This window comes from Crocuta crocuta, unplaced genomic scaffold (genome assembly GCF_008692635.1).
Source record: "Crocuta crocuta isolate KB4526 unplaced genomic scaffold, BGI_CrCroc_1.0 scaffold234, whole genome shotgun sequence".
In the NCBI taxonomy this organism is placed as follows: Eukaryota; Metazoa; Chordata; class Mammalia; order Carnivora; family Hyaenidae; genus Crocuta; species Crocuta crocuta.
Window position 1 is genome coordinate 3,078,418 of NW_027529647.1, and position 19,138 is coordinate 3,097,555.

General features: G+C 66.5%; 3 protein-coding genes across 3 annotated transcripts in view; 1 reads left to right on the forward strand and 2 right to left on the reverse strand.

Annotated features, from left to right (window-relative positions):
• The window catches only part of SPSB3 (splA/ryanodine receptor domain and SOCS box containing 3), a 4,680-nt gene extending 3,661 nt beyond the window's left edge, over window positions 1-1,019 (forward strand). The window contains 2 exon segments of the mRNA XM_077762658.1: window positions 36-161; window positions 309-1,019. Coding sequence (XP_077618784.1) covers window positions 36-161; window positions 309-649 — 467 coding nt within the window. The 3' untranslated portion in view covers window positions 650-1,019.
• EME2 (essential meiotic structure-specific endonuclease subunit 2) overlaps window positions 1-3,883 on the reverse strand; it is a gene marked incomplete at its 5' end in the record, with an annotated part of 5,635 nt that extends 1,752 nt beyond the window's left edge. Inside the window, 7 exons of the mRNA XM_077762790.1 lie at window positions 1,385-1,626; window positions 1,704-1,893; window positions 2,082-2,197; window positions 2,356-2,452; window positions 2,596-2,687; window positions 3,317-3,409; window positions 3,728-3,883. Coding sequence (XP_077618916.1) covers window positions 1,456-1,626; window positions 1,704-1,893; window positions 2,082-2,197; window positions 2,356-2,452; window positions 2,596-2,687; window positions 3,317-3,409; window positions 3,728-3,883 — 915 coding nt within the window. The remainder of the gene's footprint in view (window positions 1-1,384; window positions 1,627-1,703; window positions 1,894-2,081; window positions 2,198-2,355; window positions 2,453-2,595; window positions 2,688-3,316; window positions 3,410-3,727) is intronic.
• Window positions 3,884-4,952: 1,069 nt separating this feature from the next.
• MAPK8IP3 (mitogen-activated protein kinase 8 interacting protein 3) overlaps window positions 4,953-19,138 on the reverse strand; it is a 48,319-nt gene continuing 34,133 nt past the window's right edge. Inside the window, exons 10-33 of the mRNA XM_077762791.1 lie at window positions 16,539-16,550; window positions 15,844-15,861; window positions 14,613-14,670; window positions 14,295-14,447; window positions 13,708-13,789; window positions 12,506-12,636; window positions 12,053-12,109; window positions 11,802-11,972; window positions 11,177-11,318; window positions 10,930-11,106; window positions 10,657-10,812; window positions 9,926-10,091; window positions 9,177-9,359; window positions 8,899-9,088; window positions 8,676-8,795; window positions 8,520-8,600; window positions 8,367-8,434; window positions 8,120-8,268; window positions 7,520-7,691; window positions 7,326-7,439; window positions 7,082-7,120; window positions 6,727-6,906; window positions 6,467-6,616; window positions 4,953-6,374 (exon numbers count right to left, since the gene is read on the reverse strand). Coding sequence (XP_077618917.1) covers window positions 6,253-6,374; window positions 6,467-6,616; window positions 6,727-6,906; window positions 7,082-7,120; window positions 7,326-7,439; window positions 7,520-7,691; window positions 8,120-8,268; window positions 8,367-8,434; window positions 8,520-8,600; window positions 8,676-8,795; window positions 8,899-9,088; window positions 9,177-9,359; window positions 9,926-10,091; window positions 10,657-10,812; window positions 10,930-11,106; window positions 11,177-11,318; window positions 11,802-11,972; window positions 12,053-12,109; window positions 12,506-12,636; window positions 13,708-13,789; window positions 14,295-14,447; window positions 14,613-14,670; window positions 15,844-15,861; window positions 16,539-16,550 — 2,891 coding nt within the window. The 3' untranslated portion in view covers window positions 4,953-6,252. The remainder of the gene's footprint in view (window positions 6,375-6,466; window positions 6,617-6,726; window positions 6,907-7,081; window positions 7,121-7,325; window positions 7,440-7,519; window positions 7,692-8,119; window positions 8,269-8,366; window positions 8,435-8,519; window positions 8,601-8,675; window positions 8,796-8,898; window positions 9,089-9,176; window positions 9,360-9,925; window positions 10,092-10,656; window positions 10,813-10,929; window positions 11,107-11,176; window positions 11,319-11,801; window positions 11,973-12,052; window positions 12,110-12,505; window positions 12,637-13,707; window positions 13,790-14,294; window positions 14,448-14,612; window positions 14,671-15,843; window positions 15,862-16,538; window positions 16,551-19,138) is intronic.

Sequence of the window (19,138 nt, forward strand, 5' to 3'; positions counted from 1 at the left end):
GCTCACCCCTCCGCCGTCCCCCCCGCCACCCCCAGGGCTCCTCCACCACAAGGGCGACAAGACGAGCTTCTCGTCAAGATTCGGCCAGGGCTCCATCATTGGCGTGCACCTGGACACCTGGCACGGCACGCTGACCTTCTTCAAGAACAGGAAGTGCATAGGTGAGGGCGGCCGAGAGCCTGGGCCGGGCCCAGCACCCCGGGCTTCCCCAAGGGCTGTCCTCGCAGAAGCCTGAGGCCCCGGGGCCCCCGAGGGGGGGCAGCCCCGCCAGCCGGTCAGAGGTCAGGCCGTGTTCCCTGTTCCCGCAGGCGTGGCGGCCACCAAGCTGCAGAACAAGAAGTTCTACCCGATGGTGTGCTCCACGGCGGCCAAGAGCAGCATGAAGGTGATCCGCTCGTGCGCCAGCGCCACGTCCCTGCAGTTCCTGTGCTGCTGCCGCCTGCGCCAGCTGCGGCCCGACTCCGGGGACGCGCTGGAGGGCCTGCCCCTGCCGCCTGGCCTCAAGCAGGTGCTGCGCCACAAGCTGGGCTGGGTCCTGAGCATGAGCTGTGGCCGCCACATGCCCCCCACGCCCTCACCCAAGTCCAAGGCCGATCCCAGCGGCCCTGAGACCCGGCGCTGCCAGAGGAAGCGCTGCCGACGGACCTAACTTATTTTCCAAGGAGAACTGCTTTTCCGGGCCGAGGCGGCGTGTTCTCCGTCCCTCCCTTTGGGCCGCCCCCCAGGGCAGCTCCAGGGCAGCAGGCAGGGGCGGAGCTGCGGTGCATCCCTCTGCCCCTCCCCCGCCCCGAGGCTGGGACGGCCCGGTGATCCCGAGAGCAGGGCTGTCCAGGGGCACCGGCCTTCTGCGCCGGGTGTGGGGGCGGCTGCCCTGCCCTGGCTCTTTGGGACTGACCATGGGCCTGGGGACAGCGGCACAGGCAGCACGTGGCTGCCGCCAGCCTGCTCCTGCATGTGGTCAGCGGCTGTTCCTCCCGTCCGGGGCTGAAACGACCCTAATAAACTCGGTGTTTGTGTAACGCCTTGTGCTGGTGGTGGGATGCGGCCTGGCGCTCTTTGCTCGTCAGGTCCGGCCACCTTGCATGCTCCAGGAGACCCTGTCTGCCCGCGTCCTGGGGCCCGCCTCCCCCTCTCCACAGGCCTGGTCTGTCTCCCCCCTTCCTGACCGTTCCACTAGGGCACCAGCCGCCCAGCCGCTGGGGACAGGACCCAGGGCCCGGGAGCCCCACCCCCATCCTCTCCGGCCGGCGTGGTGGCTCCTGCTCCTCAGAGCACCCTTCCCTCGGGGCCGGGGGGCGAGACCTGACTGAGCACCCCCACCTCCACCCCCGCCGCGTGCAATGTTCTGTTCCCTTCCCTCGGCCCCCGGGTAGTTGCCGGTTACCCGCTGGGCAGAGCGGATGGTGGTGTGCTGCCGGCGGGCGCCAGAGCGCCCTCCCGGCCCCACGGACGGGGTCAGGAGCCCAGGTCCAGCAGGAGCTCGGGGCTGGCTGTGGTCAGGAAGAGGCAGATGCGGCGGGAGAGGTCGGGCCCCACCCTGCGGGGCCGCACACGGTCGCCCGTCTTCACGGGGAGGTCAGCCAGGAGGGCCATGCGCTCCCGCTCCGTGTCGCAGGTCACGTATGCCTAGGGCAGGTGTGGGAATGAGCAGGGCTGGCCCTGGGGACGCGGCTCCCCACACCTGGGGGGCGCGGGGGACCCACCTGGTAGAGAAGGCGGGGGGAAGGGAAGGCAGTAACCACGGCATCGGCCATGGCCGGGCTGACCCTGTTGAACTGCCTGACTTGCCTCCACCAGAGCCCCCGAAGTCCTGTGCCATCTCTTGCCGCTCGCTCGCCCCCTGCCCAGCGTCCGGCCACATGGAAGGAAAAGGGACGGGACTCCTGGTACTGCCTGCAGTGGAGGGTGCCGGGGAGCTCTCAGAAGCTTCTTGTCTTCTGAATGTCCCACTCCCCCAACTCGACAAAGTCCTCCGCCTTCTCTGCTCCCAAAAAGACCAGAGAGCTACCACTCTTCCAAGTGCTGCTGTCCCCCCCCACCCCCCGGCCACAGCCACCAGTCAGGGCGGGGGGGTCACGCACTTGAAGGGGCGCTGCGCGAACGCCTTGGTGAAGGCGCACACGTGCCGACTCAGCTCCTGCCAGGAGGCCACGAGCAGCACATCCACGTGTGCCCGGAGCTGCAGGAGCACCAGGGCCTGCGGAGGTCGAGCCCACGGAGCGGGTCAGAGGAGACTGCCCTCGGGGACCCCAGCTGACACCAGCCCCACGTGTCGCCTGGGTCCAGAATCAGCACCGTGGGGCCCAAGCACCAGGACCAAGGGCACACCCCTCGCCCCGCTCGACCGGCCCTCACCTCCTCCACCGTGGGCCAGCTGAGCGCCAACACGGCACGGGCCACCGCCGGACTCTCTGGCTGCTGCGACTCCCGGGTGCTGCTGGGCTGGTGGGACCTGAGCAGAAGTGACCGTCCCTCCGGCCCCGGACACCCTGCCGTTCCTGCCCTCCTTCAGTTCTGCTCCCCCAACGCCCCCACCTTTCCCCCAAACCCTTCCATCCCAGCCGAGCCTACTAAGGGCATTAGGGTGACCAGTACCACAGGTAGGCATCCAGCCCGACGACGGCTACGTGGGGCCTGGCGGGGCTCTCGGAAGGGATCCACGGCACCGAGCAGGCGGGGCCGCAGGTCTGCAAGCCAAGGTTGAACATGCCTGTTTTAGGGGCTGTGGCAGGCAGGACCCTCGGGCTACCAGGCCACAGCCAGTTTGCAGACAGGAGAGAAGCGAGCCTGGGAGTGACTCCGTGGTACTGGGAAGACTGATGCAGTGTTCCTCTGGCCATCCAGCCAGCTCCTGTCGGAAACCAGCTTCGTGCCTCGAATGAAGGCAAAGGACAATGGAAGCCCCGGGCACATCCCTGGCACCGAGAGGAGCGAGACAGAGCCCCATCCCCCACTCTTTCTGCTCTGTCTCCGCACCCCAGCCTGCCATTTGCCTGGCATACAACACGTGCCTGATAAATGCCCGACAACCAACACCAACACCTGTAAAGAGTGTCCCTGACTTCTTGCTCGCTACTCCAGGGAATCTTCCAGAAACAGCCGTGGTTTCCATCTGCTCCCAGGCCAAGAACCCACCTGGCTTCCCCATCTCCCTCACAACTGTTCAAAAGCTGCTGCTGAGAACTCCAGGCCGGTGCACGCCCTATCCGCACCCCCTCTCCTTAAGCAGGGAAGGGTGCAGGCAGAGCAGCTTCCCCAGGCCGAGGAACCCAGCCCCGCGACAGCCGGGGAGGCCCAGTGCCCCCCGCCAGAGCACCTGGGTCAGCTGGACGGCGCCCCGCATGAACTCCTCGGGCTCCAGGAGCAGGAGGAGATCCTGGTCATCCGCAGCCCACACCTCAGGTGGCACCTGCGGGGACATCCAGAGGCCCTGCTGCCCACCCTCAACCTCATGTGCCCCGGGCACCTGCCTTAGGCCCCCCCGGGGGCTCTGAGGCCTGCGGCCACAGTCCGCCCCAGGCTCCAGCAGGGCTCCTGTACGGAGGACCCACGTTCCGTACCCCACCTCCTGCCAAGGCCAGTCTGGGTCTACCGACAGGCACCCTGCAGCGCAGCAGGGCAGCTCGGGTGATTCCTCCCCAGGGAACAGGTCTGGAAAGCGCGCCGGGTGGGTGAAATCTGGACCTAAAACACTCAGGCTGCGGTCTGTACAAACCAGGGCACTCACGGAGCGGGGGCAAGGATCCGGCTTCGCCCTGGTCCACCTGAGGCTGCGGGCCGGGCGCTGGGGTTCCAAGTGGTACTCACAGCCCAGGGCGCTCAGGGCCTCCAGCAGGATACTGGCGCCGGCATCTTCCAGAATGGCTGCAAAGGGCCGCAGGGACACACTGGTCCCTACTTCCCTGCCTCGCGCCCAAGGGCACCACCCGGTCGCCCCCAGGCCAAACGCGTCCCCGCTGGGAAAGCCACACCAATTCCCGGACGGGAGGAGGCCTCGGGGATGCCGCCCTCCCTGGGGCGCCCTCAGGGGGAGGCGCTGGGCCCCGCGGCCACCCGCGNTGCCTTGCAGAACTTGGAGCACGGCAAGGCGTGGGGCGTCCTGACCTTCAAAGGTGAGGCGTTGGGGCCGCGGGGGGGTGGGGGGGCGCCGCGGCCTGAGCCGCGAGGGTGTGCGCGACGCGCGCCGGCGCTCTCTTCCCAGGACGCACGGAGACCGAGGCCCGCGAGATCGCGCAGGTCGTGCACCACGACTGGAGGCTGGTGCCCAAGCACGAGGAGGCGGCCTTCGCGGCTGTCAGGCCGGCGCCGCCCGAGGACGCCCCGCAGCTCGTGCCCTACCCNGGGACTACCCGGCTGCACTGGAGGCGCGGAGAAGGGCCAGGGCCGCCGCGGCGTGAGGCCCCCCGGGAGCCTGCGTCCGACCCCCACCCCAGCGACGAGGCCGGACCCCGTGTCTTCTCTTCCCTCCGGACCCCGGCGCTGAGACGGCCGCTGGCGGTGAGGCCGCGGCCGGCGGGCGGGCCGTGTGCAGCCCCCGCGCCGACGCCGGCCCTTCCAGGCCCTTCCGCGTCCCTGTGGCGTTTGGCGTCTGCCGGGTGTAGGGCAGAGTGCGCGCGAATAAAGGCAGAAGCAGTAGCTTTGGGGTGTGGTTTCTTTGAGTTTGGGGCCGCGGTGGGGGCGGCTGTTCCCGGGGTGCCTGCTGCACGNCCACGGCAGCGACTCGGTGGAGAGCGCCCGCCGCGAGATCGCGCTCTGGTTCCGCGGCGACGAGCTGCTGTGCTGGGAGGACAGCGCCGGGCAGTGGCTGTACGAGTAGCGCGGCCCGCGGGCCCCAGGGGCCTCCGGTCCGCAACCGCGCGGAAAAGAACCTGGGCCGGCGCTCACGCAGGCCGGCACTTCTGTTTACAATAAAGTGAAGTCCTTGTGCTCGCGTTGGTCCGGGCCCAGGGACACAGCACAGAGCTCCGGTGTTAAGACATTTATTACATACAGAGCAGATACGTGGGTTCGCTTGCAGGGCCAAAGCCTGAGGAGAACGTCCGCCCAGCCCCTCCCCCCAGCTGCACCCACCCAGCTAGCCCCCGAGTCACTGCACGCCCGTGGGAACAGACAAGGGACGGGACGTACATCACAGTGGAGGGTGGCAGGGTGATGGGGGAAGCCTGCGGCTGCACGGGGCTGTGGCCGGGCTGGCGGGGCTGCCGGAGACGTGTGCTTCTCTGGTGGGAGGTGGGTGGGCAGCAGGGCGGGGGGCTGCCCCAACCAGCGGCCCCTCTCCAGCAGGCTCAGGGAGGCGGCAGTCCGGGCGGCACCCCTCCAAGCCAGCGGCCATCCACGCCCAGAGCCGGCCACGCTGCCAGCCCTAGGCACTTAAGAGTGTGTCTCGGGAGCTGGGCTCCTTGGAAACTGTGCGGGAGGCGGGCCCCAGGCCACAAGTTTCCCTGTCACCCTGAGGCTGCGCCTGCATCCTAGGACCGACCCCAGGAGAGGCCCGGGGCCTCCCCTTCTTCCTGAGGCCTGGGCCTGCCCTGGCAGCCTGAGAAATTCCACCCCAGGGGGTTCTGGGACGCACGGGACTCCAGAGCCCGCTCTTACTGGGGGGGGGTCGTCGCCCAGGGAGAGCCAAGGAGAGCCTGCCCCACAGGGTGAGCAGGGAGAGGGCAGCTGCCTTAGGCAGGCTGGTCACGTGCTTTCATGCCAGTTCCCAGGGTGGCAGGGAGCGGGGTGGGGGGTGTCCAGGGAAGACTAGTAGCGGGACCCGCTACAGGCCCACCTCTTCAGGCCGCAGGCAAAGGCAGGTGGGCTCCGGCTGGGAAGACGTGGCGGGCTGAAACCCCTACCTCCTGCTCCGGGCGCAAGGGGAGCGGGGGGCCTTGTGGGGAGCCAGGAGCTGCCTGTAGGGCCTCCCCCCAGCCTCACCTCCCAGGGGAGCCTGACTTGCTCTGGCCCCGAAGGGCCCCTGGGACGTGGGAGCTTGGGATGGGGGGCCGGCTGCAAGCTGCCGGGGAAAGCACGTCTGGAGAGGTTGCTCCCCTCCGTGGGGAGAGCGCCACCCCGTCTGCCTGCCTCCCTGCCAGCCAGACCCGCGCCGCTGCCCGCTGTCGGGGACGCCCGGCCATAAGGTGAAAGCTGCAGGTTGAGAGGTTAGAAGAGGGGCTGGTGCCGGGCCGCCTGCAGGGCGGGCAGTGGGCAGGTGGGCGGGGTCATATGTACACGCTGGCGTCGGGCGGGCAGGGCGCTGGAGGCGAGGCCTCACTCGGGGCTGTAGGAGACCTGCCACACGATGATGTGGCTGCGCTCGGCCTTGGACAGCAGGGGCTTCACCTGGTTCACGTCTCCCGTGCTCTCCTCCGTGTCGTCGTCCTCTCCATCACCTGGGGAGACCGTAGCCGCTGTGATGAGGTGACCCTGCTGGCGACACGGTGACCCTGCCAGGGACACGGTGACCCAGGCAGCGACCACTCACCGATGCGGAAGTCGATGTAGCCCTCCCCACCACTCAGCACCAGAACGTTCTTCAGCTTCTGACCCTCGGCTTCAGAGGCGGGGGCGGCTGGCCCGGGGCTCTCGGACGGGCTGTCGAGCACGCTGCCATTGAGAGTGGCCAGCACGTTCCCTGTCGTCGGGTACAGGGATCTCAGCAGGGCAGCCGGACCCCCCATCCCTCGCAGGTTCCCGAAGGGGAGGCCGCGTGCAGCCCTGCAGGGGGTGGGCCCAGCCCCTCACCCGGCACAGAAACGAAGAACTTGACAGCATCGCGGTGCCCATGGAAGCAGAGCTGGGCCTGGGCCATGGAGCAGTAAGGGATGAAGCTGCTGGCTGATTTGTCACTGCTGTCGTCACCGTACACGTGGATGACGCCCCCCGGACGAGCCCCTTCTCCAGAAGTGGGAGATGTCTTGTTGGCTAGAGAGAGAGCAGGGCCCCAGGACCCGAGCCTGAGTGGGAGACCCGATCTCCACCAGGCAAGGGGCAGAGGGTAGAGCATGCCCACTGCCAAGGAGCAAGGCCGGCCTCAGCCCACAGGGCATCTCGGGTGGGGGCGTCTTTCTACAGGGGAGGGACAGGTGCTCCGACTCACCTCGGAGCCCCAGGAGCTGGCCTCGGTGCAGGACCACGGCTGGAGAGGTGGGGGGCAGAGCATGGAAGGGAGAGGAGAGGAGTCATGGGAGGGGTGGGGGGGGGCGGCTGGCCACAGCGAGGGTGGCACCCCATCAGCCCGCCCCTCACCGAGTGGCCCAGCAGAGTGTGCCCCCCACCCCGACCCCAACTCCTGGCCTTCAGCAGCAGCCGTCGCCACTTGGGCACGTGTGGGGGTCACTCACTCTCGGTCAGCGGGATGGAGATGACGACGCCGTTGCCGGTGCCCACCCAGAGGCGGTTGCCCGCGATGAGCAGGGCTGTGATGCGCACGAAGGAAAAGCCCAGCTTGCCTGTGCCTGGTGGGGAGGGGGCAGTGAGCGCGGCCGGGGCCAGGGGCCCTCCCTGCCCGGCCTCCCCAGCCGGCGCCGCCCCTCACCCAGCATCTTGCTGACGTAAGGCTCGATGTCCACATCCTGCAGGTGCTGGTGGGTGTGGGCGTGGTAGAGCCGCAGCGTGGAATCCAAGCGGATGGACACCCACACCCCGTCACCGATCCATGCCAGCTGCCGGACCTGGCTCTCCCGCCGAGGGTGGGCGTCGAATGATTTCTGTGGAGTCGTGGCGGCTTGTGTCAACAGGGGCCGGGGGGGGGGGGGCAGGGACTCTGAACCTGCCACAGCCACTGTCCGTGTCCGCAGCTCACTGTGACCTTCGCTCCATTGCCTGCTTTGCTCCGTAGGGTCCAGGCTCCTAGGAGGAGCTGTCACCACCCACCCGGGCCCCTCCGCCCGAGGCCATGTGGCCACGGGGAAGTGAGCGGGGCCCACGGGGTGTTGCTCAGACTTGGGGCAGAGTAAAGCAGCAGGCGGAATCCAGGCAGACTGGCACCCGCAGCCCAGCGCCCTCGTGCTAGCCCCGACGCAGCCGTCTCCCTGAGCACGTCTCCCTTGGCCCCACGAAGCCCCCCGTGCCTGTTAGAAGGCCCCCTTCTAAGGCCAGCGCCCTTGCTGGAGACCCTCCTGGCGCCAGCACTCACCTCAATCTGCATCGTCTTGGGCTGGATGACGTGCACCTTGTTCTTGTAGCCACACCACACGCGGTCGTACACGACGGCCATGCAGCGGATGGAGTGGTGCGGGTGGCCCAGGTCCATCAGGTGGTAGTTGCTCAGGTCCCACTGGCCATCTGCAGACAGCCCGAGATACCCGCTCAGGCCTGGCCAGGGCCCAGCTGCGCTCACGCCAGGGGTGGCTGCTCACCCACCCGCAGCCCCCAGGCCTCACCTTCGCCTCGGTGGAAGATGGCCAGAGTCCCGTCTGCAAGGGCCACCAGCACTCGCCCTTTCACGTGCCTGGAACGGGATGGTGGTGAGCGGGTGGAGGCCGGGCCACCCCGGACCCCTCCCGACGCCCCGGCCTCCGCTGGAGGTCACGTACACCAGGCTCAAGACGGAGTCCTTCAGCTTGATGGAATGCAGACACTTCTTCCAGTTGGCCACAGCTGAGTGCACGTAGAGCCTGTGGGAGGAGGCAATGGTGGGCAGGGGCGCTCGCCAGGGGCACCCCCCACCCCTGCCCCAGGGCCCCACTTACCAGCCGTTCTGGGCTCCCAGCCACATAGTGGGGGCGGCGCTGGTGCTGGCCCCCGCAGGGTCTGCGCTGGGCTCCGGCTCTGGCTGCACACCCCCCGTGTCAGCCTCCGGCCCGTTCTCGCTGCGGGAAGGAGGGCAGCTCCAGGGTGGCCCGTGGGAGCCTGTCCCCGCCCACCTCTGCCATCCTCCCTCCCCTCTGTCTGCCCCATCCTGAGACAGCCCACCTGCCAGGCTGGGCGCTGGGGGCCAGGGCAGGGGCCAGGTCGGTGAAGACGTGCTCCGTGAGGGGCCCAGGCCGCACTGCAGCTGCCTCTGTCTCGCTGGGCCCAGAGTCTGGCACCTCTGTGGCTTCTGTGGCCTCCTCCGTGGACTGAGATGGGTTGACCTTCCCATTGGCAACAGCGGCCACCTCCCCTGCATGAGGAGAAGGTGAGCTTGACAGGCTGGGCAGCGGGGAGGAACGTGGGGCTCAGAGAAGGCAGCCGCCCAGACCCAGACTCACCTTGGCCCTTGTCCAGCACTGGGGTGTCCCCTCGGGAAGAGCAGTTGCTCCGTGGCACGTTGCAGCGGGTGGCACAGCCCACCAGGGTGATGCCTGCCAGCACACCGTCTGCGCTGGAGTCTTCCGGGTTCACGTCGCTGTCCAGGAAGATCTCCCCCGGAGGGTAGTCACTGTCACTGGCCGCTGAGGAGACAGTCACAGCCCCGTCACTCCTCACGCAGAAGCCCTTACTACAAGAGCGCAGCCAGGGCTCCCGAACCTGGCGAGGGCGAGGGCGCTGGGGGAGGGCGTGGGCCCCGGGCTCTCCTCTCAGGCCAGCACAGCATCGGCACGCGGGCCCCTGCTCCCCTCCACCTGCACAGGCCTGGGAAGCCAGCAGGGGTGGGGTAGGGTAGCGAGACTCTGGTCTCTGAGCAAACGACTGTGGCCACGACAGAACCTTAAGAACTCTCGAGGAGCTTGAGGTCATCTCAGCCAATGGCCTCCGCGCGGGCCATAGCCCTCCCTGCCGCCGCGGGCAGTGGGGGCCGAGCCCACCAGCAGGGCCATGTTCAGCACCCGGCTGACATTTCCATCTGTCCTGGCCTCCCCTCCGCCCCCACCGCCTCCTTCACCCTGGGTCTTGCCAGTCATTCACGAGACTAACGGGGGACACCCCCACGGGCTCCCGTGTGTCCACGTCATGTCCCAAGCAAGTCCGAGGCCACTCGGCGCCAGGGCGTGGGCGTCCGCGTGGGGCCGGGCCTCACCGGGAATGCTGGAGATGCACAGCACGTGGGCATTGCAGACAGTGAACTGGTCCACCACGGTGCCCGGCTGGTTGGCGTCAACGATGACCACTTTGCTGGTGGTCAGGGTGCTGGTGAGGATCCACACGCGGCTGGAGGTGGCGTCCATCTCGGGGAGCTCTTTTGCCTGTTTCGAGCACAGGAGACGGGTTGGTGCCGAGCGCACGCCACCCCACAGCCGCACGGGCCCGTGGGGCCGCCTGGACTCCACGAGGAGGTAGCCCTGCCCTCAGGAGAGGTGGCTGCCCTCCCTCGCAGCCGGGTGGCGGGACCCTGGGACCGAGCTTTCCACCAAGACGGCTGGCGTGCGTGGCCGCACTCCCACGGAGGACTGAGCTCCCGAGTCCCTGCCCCCGTCAGCCTAGGCCACAGAACAGAGACCTGGACCCCGCGGGTGAAGCATTTCCTGACACCCTCCTGTGCACAGCTCGCAAGGACGGAGATGGCCCGGGGGCCCGACCTCTGCAGTCCTACTGCCTGCGGAGCGCCTGGGCCTGTGCTTCGCCACCTGCGGAGGACACGGCACGGGCCCCGCGTGCCCTGGACAGAGGGAGGGTCCTCAGACGAGCCCAGTCTCCCGCCCTGGCCCTAGCCGTCCTGTGTCTGTCACCCCCGAGATTCCGGTGACGGGCGCGGCTTGGGTACACACGCAGCAGCAAAGCAGCGTCCTTCGCCCTGGCTTCCGCTCTCACCTTCTTCTCGGGGGACGTGTGATTGCTCTTGGTTTCTCCCTCCGCTTCCCGGTCGCAGGTCAGAGGGTCACGGCCTGGCGGGGGTTTGACGCCATTCCCGGTGTCGTCCTCACTCGGTTTCCACCCGCTCAGGTTGACGCCCGCAGCACACCACAGCTGGGGGAACGGCCGCGTGGTCAGGAGCCCACTCCCCTCCGCTGGCCCCGAGGGGCTGCCGGCCCGAGACAGGTGCCCCGGCCCACCCCATCTGCCAGGCCAACTGGGCCGGCTCACCTTCATGGTCGGGTCCTTCTCCACCAGGGGGCGGCAGTACACGGGGACGGGCACGTTCTTCATCCGCGTGTCCTCCTGGCCCCCGTTGGGACTCAGCTGCAACCACAAGGCGGAGCGGCCATGTGGGCGCGAGGCCAGGGGCAGAGGACCGGCCCCGGGCAGGGAGGGCCAGGCCCTCTGTCGGTGGGGCCGCAGGGGCACTGCAGGGCTGCCCCCGCCCCCCCGCCCCCCCGCGCCCGCTGCGCACCTTGGCCATCCGCTCCTTCTTGTCCCACCACTCGTCGAAGGCGCGGAAGGCCACCNGGCCTGCCCTGTGCCCGTTCTGATGTCGCTGCCATTGAAGGCTGGCTGGCAGGGTCCTACAGGGCAGTGCCCCCCCGCCCCCAACCCTTTCCAGGGAAACGTCAGTCTTCTGATGCAAGACACAGAGTTCGTTCCCTGCTTCTGCCCCAGAGCCACGGTCTTGGTATCAAAACTAAGGAAAACACAAAATTCCACGGGAAACCTATTCCCCAGAGGAGACTGAACCCTGCTGGTAAACTTCCCATCAGCTCCAAGCGCCCCTGCACAGCACACGTGTGCAGGCCAGCCACGGTGGGGGGGGCGGTCCCCGAGGGCAGAGGAGCACAGCTGGGGGCTGTGTGCAGGGACTGAGGGGAGGGACCGTGGTGGAGCGTGGCCCGTGCCCAGGGACACCTGGGGCTCCCCGTCAGGGTGTGGGTGCAGACAGGTTAGCCTCCTTCCCACCAGGGACCCTGTCCCCCAGCATGGGCCTCACGTTCCTGTCTCAGATCCCGGAGAGGAGAGGCCCCGGGACCCCCCATGTCATCCTCAGCCCTCCGCCCCCATGCAGGCCGGTGGGGGACACTCACTCATCGGGGAAGAACTCTAGAGGCCGGCTGCCCGCAGAGATCTGGCACATGGCGTGGCTGCGGCGCTGGCTGAAGCCGGCCGTGGTGGGTGACTTGTAGTGGATGTTCACCGAGGGATAGGCCCGCTTGGCCGGAGGGGGACTGGAGGAGGAGCTGAAGAGGCGGCTGAAGCTGCCAGCGGAGGCATGGGCAGTGAGGGGCGGCCGGAGGGAGGGGACCCTGCCCCCGCCCCTCCCTCGTGCCCCACTCACAACTGCCAGATGGTGGACTTCTTCTTCTCCTGGACAGACGGATGCTCTCGGGAGGCTCTGCAGGGAGGGGCCGGGATGGAGCCCCGCCGGGCCAGTGTCCAGCTGACGGGCCCCCACACCACACCCCTGCTGGGCCCCGCACCGCTCTTGCTGGGCCCCTCTGGCCTTGCCTGCCCAGGACCTTCTCAGGGTGGTGGTGTCTCGGGGACAGGCCGGGAATGGAGCATCAGGGAAGAGCTGTCCCTGGGTGTGTCGGTTCAAATCCCGAGGCGTTCCAGCTCACCAGCTCCAACAGGCCCCAACCCAGCTCTAGCCCCCTGACAAACAGGTTCCCATTAGCCCCCTCCAGTCCTCCTATGAGACACGGGGCTGGGGTGCCGATCAGCCTCAATCCCGCCATCAGGGGCTCCTCTGGTGACCACAGCTCACAGAAGGGTGGCCTTGGGGACCCACCTGATCATCTCGGTCCACCGCACGGCCTCCTGAAGCTCCATGAGCCTTTCTTTGTACTGGTTCCTCTCCATGAGCACACGGGCCATCTCCACCCGTGTGAAGCGGCGGCGCTGTGCCATGGGGATCTTGTCCTGTGGGGGGTCGGGGGGGCACGGCTGGTCAGCCAGCGAGGGGCCGGCCAGCAGGCCAGCTCACTGCGCTTCCTCGCCGGGCCGGCCTGGGCGTGGGTGAATCCCACGGTGGGTTCCCACAGAGCCTCAGGGAAACGTGGCGGGGAGGGTGTGGGCAGGGGATGCTGGGAGCCTGCCCACCCCCAAAAGGGTAACCTTTCCAGAGGGTCACACGACACACTTGAGGGGTACAACACAGCCCCCGAACGCCCTGGTGATGCTGGGTGGAAATGTCCATCACCGTTAATAGGTGAGGCCGGTCCCAAGTGGAACCTCAGGAAGAGAGGTTCTAGGGAAGGTGCAGTGAGTAGGACTCAGGTCACCGCGCCCGAGTAGGACGCCGGGAACAGGACCCGGGGTTACCGCGTCCGTGTAGGTGGGAGGTTTGGGCGGGTGTGTGTGGGGTCTGCCCTGTGAGTGCTGTGGCAGGACCAAGTCGGCCCCGAGGAGCTGTGTCCTGGGCTGCAGGCTGGCACAGGGCCGAGGGGCCACGGAGAGCTGCCGGGCCAGGGAGTGGGACACGCCAGCCCCACGCCAGGAGGCGCAGGCCCCGATCGACACCTCCCGTGGCTCCCCGGTTCACCTGCACCGCTGTTTCCCACAAGGGTGCTCCCGGAGGGGGGGGGGCTGCACGGGAGGGGCTGAAGGAGCACGTGCTGCGCCTTGGGTGCCTGCTACGTGCCCAGCACCCTGCCGTGTGCGCCACACAACCTGGAAGCTGGCCGCTAATGAGCAGTGCAACCAGCGTGCACAGCTCACTGTGCAGTGAGGAGCCGGGCCCTGCCCTCTCCTGCAAGAAAGCGGCCCAGTCACTGGACCTGGGCTCTCTTCTGGAAAGGAGGCCAAAAGGGGTCCACAGGGTTAAGGGCACAGGTGCCTACAAACGTTCTCTGCGAGTCAGCTACAATCCCGAGGAGCAGAGGGCTCCTGCGAACATTCCCTGCACCTCGGGGGGGGGGGGGGGGCCATGGGGACCAGAGGCTGAACGGGGCTTCCCACCAAGAAGGGGTGNATGTTAATAGTGGAATATACCAATTCTGTACAGAGATAGCTGCTTACATCCTCCACCTCTTCTTTGGGTTCACGGCGGGCGATGATGGCTTCTGACTTCACTCTGCAGGATGAGGGGGGTGTAGTGGCGGGGAGCGGGAGCCCACAGCCCTGCTCACTCGCGCCTGGAAACCCAGCCGTCTCTCCCAGCTGCCCAGCAGAGCAGTGGGGCGCGGCTCGCGGGCAGGCAAAGCCCGGGCTCCAGGCCGGCCCGGGCAGGGGTGCGGCACCCCCCTCCCACCCTGCTGTCACACCTGCCCCCTCCCGTCTGGGGCTGCAGGCACCCCTCGCGTTAGCACCAGGCTGGCAGAGAAGCCACTGCTGGGGAAGGGACCCCGGAGCTTCCTGGGTGCCTGTCCTGCCTCCTCCTCAATGAACATAAGGCTTGAGAGTGGCAGGAAGGCCACCAGAGAAGGCACACCTGAGGCGGGACATCCACACCTCTTGAGGGGGCTCCTGGACCACAAGTGAGCTGAAACAGAGAGAAGGGGAGGGCCCCCCTGGGGAGGAGAGGAATGAGGGGGTGGCTGGCCCCACCTCCTCCCAGGAGCCTCCAGGCCCAGGCTCACCTCCTCAGCTCCTCCTCCAGGTCCCTGACGCGGCCTTCCAGCCTGGCCTTGGCCTGCCTGGCGGCTTCCAGGTCCCCTTTCAGCACCTCCTGCTCCCCGGAAAGCTGGTCCACCTTGGCGATGAGGTCATTCTTCACCACGTTTAGAGCGTTTCTTTGGAAAGGCAGAAGACGAGGGCTCTGTGTGAGCCAGTCTGTTGGCCATGATGGCGGCCTCCAAGCGGCCGAGAGGGCACAGCTCTGGGGGCACTACAGGGAGGCCCCGGCCCTGGGGGAGGCCCATCTCGGCAAGCCCCATGCTGGACAAGAGAGTCCTTACTTGGTTTCTAGAAGCTGTGAGTTCTCCAGCAGCAGGTTGCCCACTTCCTTGCCCATTCCTGCAACAAAAGGCACAGAGAGATGACCTGTGCCTGGCGAGGCCAGACCCTGATGCTACTACACCCGCCCCAGAGTAACAGACCCCCTCCCTGGGGTGGCTCAGTCCTGGGAGGGCAGACGCAAGGGCGCGAGGCCAGCAGTCTGGTCTCCGGGAAGATCAGACAATCCCTGCAGAGGGGCCTCGGCTGCTCTTCAGGCGGGCCCTCAACCTGGCAGCGTGGTCAGGGAGGCAGGCCCGGAACAGCCACTGGGGGGCACTGAGCAGGTCGCCGCCGCTTAACGGGCACGGCGGCCCTGGGCTGGGCTCCCTTTGCTATCCACGTGAGGCCAGTATGCCGTCAGGGCTCAGCCGGCACCAGCCTGAGCTGACCCCAATGACCACCTCGGTCGGCCCCCTCCCCTGGCATCCCATCTCCCCTTGCCCTTCGGGAGGCAGGCCCTTTGCAGGGCCGTCCCCGGGGAGAACAGCGGTTGGTGCTGTGATGATGGCGACAAAGAAGGCAGCTCAGGACAGCACAGTGCCCCTGGCCAAGAAGATGGGATGGCCCCATGGCAGGCGCGGCCCTCCACTGGGGCCAGGAGCAGGGCCGGGGGGCCCGGCCTGCCTCGGTGGGGCCAGCAGGAGGCAGGGACAAGGGAGGGTGAGAAGGACACGCTCCCTGGGGGTGGTGCCCAGCGGGGCTGACCCGTCTGCTCTAAGCCAGGCCCCACAGCCGACCCCGCTGCCTGAGCTCTGCAGACGCACCACAGAAACTCTGAAGGAGCGAAGCTCATCCACTGGGACAGAAAGCCCCAGAGGCCCACAGTCTGTTCCTTCCATTCGCCTCCTGCTACGAGGCCATCATGAGACAAGGCCCCTGCGCACAGGGAGTGCCCAGCGTGGGCTCTGACGGCCGTCTCCACCGCATCCCGGGCCTCGGACATGGCCTGCTTCCCCCTCCACCGGTCAAGGGTGTGCTCTGAGGGAGGCGGCTGGGGCCCCAGCACTGGAGCCCCGCTTGAGCCCCCCTCCCCCAGCCCGGAGCCAGGACGGCCTGTGGCCCCTGCCGCCCCCACCGCCGCCCCCACTGCGCAGAGCAAAGCAAAAGGCTCAGGAGGCACGAGAAGGCGTGAGGCAGACAGAAGCAGCGAGAGGAGGAGGAGCGCAGACTGAAACGGGGCCTGGGCCTTACCAAAGAAATCATGGCGCACTGCGAGAGGCGTCCCAGTGCGGAGCCCGGAGGCNGGGAGGGCCGGGGGCCGGGCCGCAGCCAGCCGTTCCTCCTTGGGTGCACAGCTCACCAGGCCAGGAGCACCCGGCTGGTGAGGTGGGGGACCCGGGCAGTGCACCTGACCCCAAGCACAGAGTCCTGGGCCAGGAGGGTGGGGGTGAAGGGCACAAGTCTGCAAATGAGGGAAAGCTGTGCCCGCGGACCCGGCACGCCTTTGAGGACACCGGGGAGGCCACGTGTGGATGGGCGGGGGCCTCAGAGCCTCCTGGGGTGAACAACTGGAGACGCCGGGCCATCTGCCACACGGGCAAGGGATCCCTGACTTCTGGGGTGTGACCGACAGGGCAGAACCCTAAGAAATGTCACTGGGGGACGCTCCGCCTTTGAAGGACAGGGTCAAGGGCACAGCCATTCTCCCTCACGTGTCAGAGCCATTGTCAGTGGGCTAGTAGAGCAAACCAAGAGAAGCTTCTGAGCGGCGGGAGGCTGGTGAGCAAAAGCATGTGTGCCTTAGTGGCCTGGAGGGGACCCAGGAAGGGACAGGCTGCACAGCCCGGGGTGACTGGACCGCGGTGGGGGGCGTGTCCCCAGGGTGCCCCCGCTGTAGCCAGACAGCGCTGGGGGAGGAGGGGCGGCAGACGCGCGGAGATACGCACCTGAGAACTCCCCTGGGGCCACGTCCAGCAAAGCACAGAGAGACGGGGGAAGGAAGCAACAAAGGTCAGTTGGTGACTGGAACCGACAAAATAAAGAAATTCTTATCACGGGAAAAGCAACGATGCATGAAAGAATACAAGCAGATGTCGCTAGGCCCGTGGGCAACGAATCCCACTGGGATGGCAGCCCTGATGGCAACAGACCCCGCGTGCCGGCCTCACACCTGCTCGGCCCTCAGGAGGGCGAGGCCCCCGCAGACCCAGCAGCGGAGGCCCGGGAAGATAAGCGGGCGCCCCACAGCGTGGAGGAGCTTGGCCACACGGCCCCCCGCCTCTCCCACCAGCCCGGGGCTCTCCGGAAGGGCGCGACCTCAGGAAAGGACCGCCAGAAGAAGACAAAGGAGCAAGGGCCCGGCCCGCGGGGAGGGAAAAGGCAGGCAGAAAGCAGGGGCGCTGGGGGCGGGGGTGACGGGCGTGTGGGGCCCACACTGCCTCCTCACTGGGCTCCAAGCTCTTCCCAGCTGAAGGCCTGAGGCAACAGGACTGTCTACGTGGTCATGTCACATAAAAAAGAGCGTAAAAAGTCATTTGACAAAAATCACAAAATACATAACTTGCTGTAGGAACTGAACCGACAAAGGGGTGCGCCAAGTCAGCAGTGGCTGTGACGCTCTCTGTGCTCCAGGGCAACCGCGGTCGAGAGCAGATCTTCCGTTTCTCAGAACTCTTTCTAAATAAACACCAGCTTTTTTTTTTTTTTGATGTTTTTATTTATTTTTGAGAGACAGAGCACAAGCAGGGCAAGACGGGCAGAGAGAGAGAGGGAGACACAGAATCTGAAGCAGCTCCAGGCTCTGAGCTGTCAGCACAGCGCGAGACACAGGGCTCGAACTCAAGAACTATGATATCGTGACCTGAGCCAAAATTGTACACTTAAGCGATTGAGCCACCTGGGAGCCCTGAGAAACACCAGCTTTTAAACTAAAACCAAAGGGGCACCTGGGTGGCTCAGTCGGTTAAGTGTCCCGACTCCTGGTTCTGGCTCAGATCATGGTCTTGTGGCTTCGTGGGTTCAAGCCCCATGGGGCTCTACGCAGGCAGTGTGGAGCCTGCTTGGAACTCTCCCTCTCACCCTCTGCCCCTCCCCCACTCGTGCTGTGTCTCCCTCTCTCTCTCTCCAAACAAAATAAATACAAACCGTGGGCAAATACCCACCCTCCAGGGCCGCTTGCTCTGGTCCCCTGCCCCCTGGCACGGGACTCTGCACTGGATATCTGCGCTCACCTGGGATGCTGTGCGGCCCTCGGGCACAGGGGTGTGCATGCACCAGCCAGCACCGAGGGCTGCCGGGCGGGGACGGGTGGGAGCGACCGCTCCCCTCATCCCGCCATCGAGGCTCCGCCAGCCGTGCGACCGCCTCCGGCCATGGGCGCACCAGCACCTGCTGTGTTTGCTGCTCTTCTGAGAAAAAACCACTCATCTGTATTTTCTCGTTTCTGCCTTGTCTTCTTGAACATCCTTTTGTACGTCTGCTGGTATTTTCAGGAACTCCCTAGTTCATCCTCTGCTCAGGTTCTGCCGTACTTGACCTCTGTTAGTGAGGGAGATCACACGTGGGTTAGCTGACGCGCAGCCACACCTGTCGGTACTTTCCTCTACGGCTGTGGCCACGCAGAGCGCTGTCCTTGCATGTTCACGTCGAGGTCCTAAGTCCGCCTAGAAAGTCTCCTGTGTGTGGCGGGAGGTGGGACCAGACTTCGTTCTTCACCAAGTGGATATTCACCTAATCCACCCGTTTTCCAGTCACCTGAAGCACCACATTCACCGTCTGTGAGTTCCCGCGCGGCGCCAGCTCTCCTCACAGGAACCGGAGGGGTCGCCGCGTTGTCACCACCCGGGGTCTGCCGCCCTCGGTGTCACAGCCTAAAAGCCGTTTCATGCCCGGAGCATCAGGCAGCCCAGCAGCCTTGTTCGTTCTCAGCCCTTTCCAGGCTCTTCTCACACGTGCTCCTGGATGGGCTCTGGGGTCCGCGCACGAAGCCCCTTTGGCCGGGACTGAATGAATGTGGGTACGAATGTGGGCTGAGCCGTGAGGCCACCCGGCGGCTTTACAGAGCGCAGCCTGCAGACCCGGGAGCAGCCGGGTCTCCACGTTCGAGGCCTCTTCATTTTCTTCTTTTTAATTTTTCTTTCTTTTTTTGAGGGGAGGGAGGGGCAGAGACAGGGAGACACAGATTCTGAAACAGGCTCCAGGCTCTGAGCTGTCAGCACAAAACCTGACGCGGGGCCCAAACACACAAACTGCAAGATCATGACCTGAGCCGAAGTTGAATGCTTCACCGACTGAGCCACCTGGGCGCCCCCTCTATGTTCTTCAACCATGCTTCCGAATTCTGTGCACGTGGGCTGGCTGGTCTCTCAAGGTTAACGTCTAGACGTTGTCTGGGTCCGGTTGCCATGGGGGCGGGACTCGCTACCTGAGCGCAGTACAGCCGAGGAGAATGCACGTCCCGCCGGCCTGTGCCGACCTTCTGACTCCAAGTCGGTGACGCAGGGCGTGCTGCCTGGCTTCTCTGAACCTCGGTTTCCTCGTCCACGAG